General features: G+C 45.1%; 1 protein-coding gene across 1 annotated transcript; it reads right to left on the bottom strand.

The window, feature by feature from the left end:
* Positions 1-1,283: 1,283 nt before the first annotated feature.
* On the bottom strand, positions 1,284-4,725 carry LOC147437412 (putative leucine-rich repeat receptor-like protein kinase At1g68400). The gene is made up of 2 exons (XM_086486945.1): positions 3,011-4,725; positions 1,284-2,871 (listed from the first exon to the last, which is right to left on the bottom strand). The coding sequence occupies exons 1-2, from the start codon at positions 4,416-4,418 to the stop codon at positions 2,213-2,215; spliced, it is 2,067 nt and encodes a 688-aa protein (XP_086343071.1). The 5' UTR covers positions 4,419-4,725; the 3' UTR covers positions 1,284-2,212.
* Positions 4,726-6,143: the final 1,418 nt, after the last annotated feature.

Genomic DNA, 6,143 nt, shown 5'->3' on the forward strand with positions numbered 1-6,143 from the left:
TTTTGAGATTGATGCAAGGTGATACAACTTTGACTTCATGCACCCTTCTCCCTTCATGTTAGTCATGCTATGCAAGTGGGTTAGTGCAAGACCAAGTCAAGATTTTGGAATCACTTTTGAAAATATGGATAAACCCTTATTCTTGGTAGGGGATTTCAACATGGCTGAATGAAACAATGACATATATAAGAGCCAAGGCACCGTGCTTATTAGGGGCTCTTAAGTTGGAGGCCTTCATCAACTTAGCTTCGTAACTCAACTTGGTTGATATAGGGAAACGAAGAGAGTTGGCTTACTCAAGAACTGTAGCTCAATTCGTGAGACCTTTGTGATGTAACCCCAAGGTTGAGAGTTCGAGGCTCACGGGTAGTAGCGTTTTTTTGGGTGTAGTCTCCTTCCCTATTGGGGAGGTGTCCATCGTCACCCCTTGAGGTGTAATGTATAGCACTGTACACTTGCAAATACATGATGTGTAAAGTTTCTCCTACTATCTTCACTGAGCTCAATGGTTTTAAAAAAGAAGAGAGTCGTCTTAACAAAACTACAGCTAGGGAGGACCATTGTCCAAGAAAGCTAGGTTGTTGGACAAATGCTATATATGCAATGCCTTGCCGAGTATCTTTAATTCTACGCAAGCTAAAGTAGATATCTCTAGTGGCTTATAACACCACTATCTGCAAGTTATCTCAATGGAAGAGGGCCAAGTCTACAAAGGTGATGGTTCCATGCAGATCAAAGAATGAGAGATATTTGGGACAAGGCTTTTGTATCTCAAGAAAGTTTAAAAAAAAACCACAAGACAATTTCCCTCATGTACAAGAAGGTAGACAATTGAGGAGAGAGCTAGCTTGGCTTATTGAGCACTTATCCTCCCGGGCATGCGTTTGAGTGCAACCAAGCGGCCCTAATAGCACTAAAAAGAAAGAAGTTAGACAACTGTGGGCTCAATAGGAAGAAAGTATTCTTCAAAAGCTGACAGCTTCAAAAAGGGAGATTTCAAACTACTTAGAGGAAGAATCAAAGATCATGTCCCAATGCTGACTTCAAAACAAGGACAATGTACTTTGAAGGAAGATAATCTAGATAATTTTAGAAGCATTTAAGAAGAAATTTAGACAAATTCAAGTACCCTCTTCTATTGCACAAGAAGTTTTGGACAAATTCTCACAATAATTCCCACATTGTGACTTACCTCAACATCATGAGCTTCTGTGAGGGAGGCACCGCATACCTAGCTAGGTATGCGGTGCCTCTTGAGCAGAAGCTCATGATGTTATTCATTGTATGAAAAACACTAGAAAAGACTCCGTTTTCCCACATGAGAAAATTATAAATCTTCTTGTGAATTGCTATGTAGTTGGATTCCCCTTCTCAAAGTAGTACTACTATGCCCACGGTGCAATCCGTCTATCATACATGCCACTACGTTTATGAGAGTTGGTTTCTCAAATCTAGCCAATAGTGACGAGTTGGGCCAACAAACCCAGTGGAGTAGAATGGGTTAAACCAACACAGGTGATCCACTCAAGCATACTTAAGTGGTAAATTGCAGGTTTAATGTCAATTATGCATAGAAAGGACACTGTGCTACACCTTTTGGGCCATCCCCAGTAATGGTTGAGAGTTGGCTACAGCAATCAATTAGCGCTTGGCACCTGAATATAGCCTCTTCATCATGATCACTGCCACTCAACTTCATAACACCATCCATCTTCCTTGACTTCTATTTACGTCCATACACTGCATCATGAAGAGAAACTCACTCTTACAACAAGTTCACACCCTCTCAATGTCTTAAGAGGCACCCAACATTCTAACTAAGAGGCCACCCAACATGAAGAGACACTCACTCCTACAACCTCTCAATGTCTAAGAGGCCACCCAACATACTAGCTAACTTTATAAGGAGGGAGAGAGAGAGAGAGAGAGAGAGAGAGAGAGAGATTCACAAGTATACTGACTCTTCCAAAGCTTCCTCAATGAAATTTGCTCTTCAATGCTTTGGAGGACCCAAAATAAAAGGCCCTCTCCCACCACCCCAACACCTTAGCAACTGTGCATGGATAGAGAATTTTGCACCTGTTGAAGCCAAATCTCCAATGTGCTCATGCAACATAATAGCTAAGCAGTCTGCTTGCTCTGTGACTCTCAAGAGAATGTCTATGCCCATTAGAGCTTCCTCTACAGCCTAAGATCGTAAGATGCTATCTATTTATTGGCTTGCTCCTGTTTCCTCTGATACATAAGGGGACATGGAGAGTGACTCGAACGAGTCAATCCTCGCAGGTGTTTGCTGGTCACCACCGCCTCCAATGATGTTCTCAATCATCCTCACTACTTGGCTCATCTTCGGTCGATGCTCTGGCGTTTGCGAAACACATGCCATTGCAATTTGTAGCATGCTTACCATCTCTTCTTCAATGTTCTTATACCTCATTAGCTCGGCATCAAACACTTCAGCTGTCCACTCCTCTTGGACTACCGATTGCACCCACTTTGGTAGATTTACGGCCTTCTCAGGCGCATGCGATTGCGCCGGTGCTTTGCCTGTCAAAAGCTCCAGCAAAAGCACACCAAAACTGTATACATCCCCTCTTTGAGAGACTTGCTTTGTCACAAGATGCTCTGGTGCTCTATACCCCGTTATCCTTGAGGCCGTCACCGAAGGGCTTGCCATCAAGACCAGGCCGAAATCGGATACGCATGCATTACCGTTCTTGTCAATCAGTATGTTGCAGGATTTGATGTTTCCATGTGGCAACTTCTGAGCTTTGCACTGCTGATGAATGAAAGCTAGACCTCTGGCGGCTCCGAGACCGAGCTTCAATCTGGTTGTCCAATCAACCGGCGTTCTTCCAGCGGCTCGATTACCTACATAGAATGACATAAAAAACACATGATTGTCCGTCAATGTCCCACTGAGGAAAACCCCATTTATTCATGCAACATATGCACAGGTGTGTGTGTTTGTGTGCACATCAACATATTTGTGTATTGTCACCACCATTACCATGAAGAAGGGAAAAGAGATTTCCACTTGGTAAGTAGTCGTAAACAAGAAGCTTTTCTTCTCTTGCATAGAAGTAAGCCCGCAGGGATACGACATTTGGGTGCCGCAGCTTTCCTATGAGGTCCATATGCTGCTCAAATTCCTTCCTGCTTGCACCATTAATATCCTTAACCCGCTTCACGACGACGGAAAACCCATCTTCTAGGACTGCCTTATAAGCAGTACCATAGCTTCCCTTTCCCAGCATCTCGGCCGACGCATGGAGCAAATCTTCCAAATCAAACTCTTTCTTGCTGTCTAAAAACACAAGCTTTCCCTTCTCAGTTTCGGCCTTTAGTGTAGGATACTTTGTAGGTGAAATCTGTGCATCCCTTCTCGTCTTCTTCTTCTTTGGCTGGTTAGGCGACACGGGTCGTAGATATTTATTTCTGTAATACATGATGAATGCAGAGCAAATGAGCACCACGGCTGCAAGATCTCCCACTATGATGGCGAGAAGGGCTCCTAAACCTATTTTGAGAGAGTATTGCTTTACGCCTGGTGATGATGCAGACAAGAATGATGGTAATGGAGATGGTGATGGCAGTGAGGATGATGATGCTGGTGATGACGATGATGGCAGAAAGCTTGGCGTTGATGAGGTGCCCCCGGTATTTCCTTCGCTCTTGCTGCTGGACTTGTTGCTGATTGATGGTGAGACATTTGTACATATTGAAAGTGGTCTCCCGCAAAGATCTCTGTTACCTCCAAATGAAGAGATGGAGAAGTTCGAGAGTGAGCTCGGGATTGGGCCGGACAGTTGGTTGCTAGAGACATTGAAGTCCTTCAGTTTTGACAGATTAAGAATAGGGAGACAGCCTGACAGCTGATTACTCTGCAAGTTAAGGGTCAGAAGATTGGATAAGCCATTGATTGAGGAGGGGATGGCTCCACTGAGCATGTTATTCGAAAGATCAAGCCTCCATAGCCGCAAAACACTCGACATGGAGTCCGGGATGGGGCCTGTGAAGCTGTTATGAGAAAGGTAGAGAAATTTAAGGTACCTCCAACTGCTCATATTGGGGAGGGAGCCATACAGATTGTTGCCATCCAAGCTGAGAACACGCAGTTGCTCGAGTTGTGCGAGTGCATCAATGGACCCATTGAGTTGCATTCGTTCCAAAACGAGGCGTGTTACGCGACCGCGTATGCAGCTTACTCCATACCAGAGGCCTGAACAGGGGTCCTCCCCTGCCCATGTTCTTAGCTTTTGGGTGCCCATGTTGACATGGCAAGAGCTCTTGAATGCTTGTAAGGCAGAGAGATCACTTTGTGAGGCATGTGTGTGTAAAATCAGCATTGAAAGCAGCATGAGAATGCATCGTCTTCCTCTGTTGATGAGCATACCCTGTTGAGCTTGTAATGCCATGCGACGGGGGACGTTATCTGTGTGTGTGTGTGTGTGTGTGTTCGTATTCAAGCCTTCATTGCCAACCTCACAGGGGCCAAGCTGTGGATGCTTTAGAGAAACCCATGACCACAAAAGCTTACCTTGGCATTCTCCGATCTTTTAGAAGAATCGCGCTACAGAACATATTCTGCTTGTATGACAGAAGAGTTGCTGCGAGGTTTGCTGGGCAATGCGCAGATTGTGTGTATGAGTGGGCGTGCGCGCACGAGAGAGGGAGAGGAGAGCTAACGGTCTTCTGAAGTGAGAGGTGGCGTGCATTGTTCAAGGTTTCTTTCGGGATTCGAAAGAGGACGTTGAGTTGCTGTGTTTAACACATTCATGTGAATCGATCCCTCACAAATGAGAATATTATGAGAATCTGTCTCTCTCTCTCTCTCTCTCTCACACACACACACACACACACACACACCATGGTATATTATAGTCAGGCTCTATTCACAGTGTGCGGAGAAGAGGGGTGCTTTTGACGCAAGCCAATCAAAAATCGTCTCTGTCACTTGCCCTATTCACATAGGGCAATGGAAGTTGCTAACATGGCAGCCATGTCAAGGAAGAGAAAAGTTCCCCCCCCCCCCCCCCCCCCCCCCCGTGAGCACCCCCACCTTGACAACTTTCTTCTCCAGCCTATGGCGCATTGCCATGCAAGCAAAGGGAGCACATATGGCTACTGCTTGGTGTCAATATTAGGGTCGCGGAAGAGCTGAGCTCCCCTGTGTTCTGCCTAGAAGTGGTGGAAGGGTACTTTTCTTCCATCCTTCCAGTTTGAACCCACCCTCACTCTTCCACCTGTTTGGTGGGTCACTCTAGGATCAAAGGAGCTGGCCGACAAAATAGAGGTGAAAACCTTTCTGTACTCCCATCATCCAATGAGATGGTGACCGCAACACTATATTTACATGGCATGCATAACTTTCATCCCGAGCAACCCACTCTCTAAAAGCATCCACATGGTAGCCTCCAATTGGGTGAGCAAGATAAAAGCAAGCTTAGCTAACAATATGTTATAGAGCATGCAATGCTTAACTAAACCTATATTTAGCATCGCCTATTTGTGTTCTTCCCCCCCCCCCCCTCTCTCTGTGCTAATGTGTTATAGTCCTTTCTTTGTAAACATGGGACTGTTTGTGTGTATGTGTGAGTAGCAATCCTTAGCTTGTTTAAACATGGGAAACTTTTTCTAGCTTGGCTAATTGTAGCATGTAATAAAGAGTCTAATTTCTCAACTGTCGCAACTAAAGCACGGGGCTTGCCACCACTTATCCAAATAGCGTGGATTGTTTTAACATGATGTGAATTGCTACTAGTAGCTCAATGGCCACTTAAACTCAAGCCACCCCCCCCCCCCCCCCCCCCCCCCCCCCCCCTCCTTTCTCTCTTCCTCTCTATCTCTCACACAATTTCTCTTGATTTCTTTTTCCTCCCTCTCCCTTCTCTCTCTCTCTCTCTCTCCGAACTTCTTTTGATCATAACTTCTTCATCCGAACTCCGATTTGGGTGATCTATAGCCTCAATCGAAGAGCACGAAGTCCTCTACGCATTGATGTAAAGACAAAAATTTTCAGAGTTATGGAAGGCGTTTCTGTAGCAGCATTTCCGAAGTGAACAAGTTCAACAAAATTGATTCTCATCTCCTATTTTACATACAATGTCTTCCGGCACTCGCAAGGGTTCTTCTTCTTCAAC

This window comes from Adiantum capillus-veneris, chromosome 17, assembly GCF_014529385.1.
Source record: "Adiantum capillus-veneris isolate H3 chromosome 17, ASM1452938v2, whole genome shotgun sequence".
NCBI classification, from domain to species: domain Eukaryota; kingdom Viridiplantae; phylum Streptophyta; class Polypodiopsida; order Polypodiales; family Pteridaceae; genus Adiantum; species Adiantum capillus-veneris.

Coding starts and splice junctions, on each gene's coding strand:
- LOC147437412 (XM_086486945.1), bottom strand. CDS start 4,418: ATGGCATTACAAGCTCAACAGGGTATGCTCATCAACAGAGGAAGACGA. Junction 2,872..3,010: donor TCTCTTTTCCCTTCTTCATG/GTAATGGTGGTG, acceptor CATTCTATGTAG/GTAATCGAGCCGCTGGAAGA.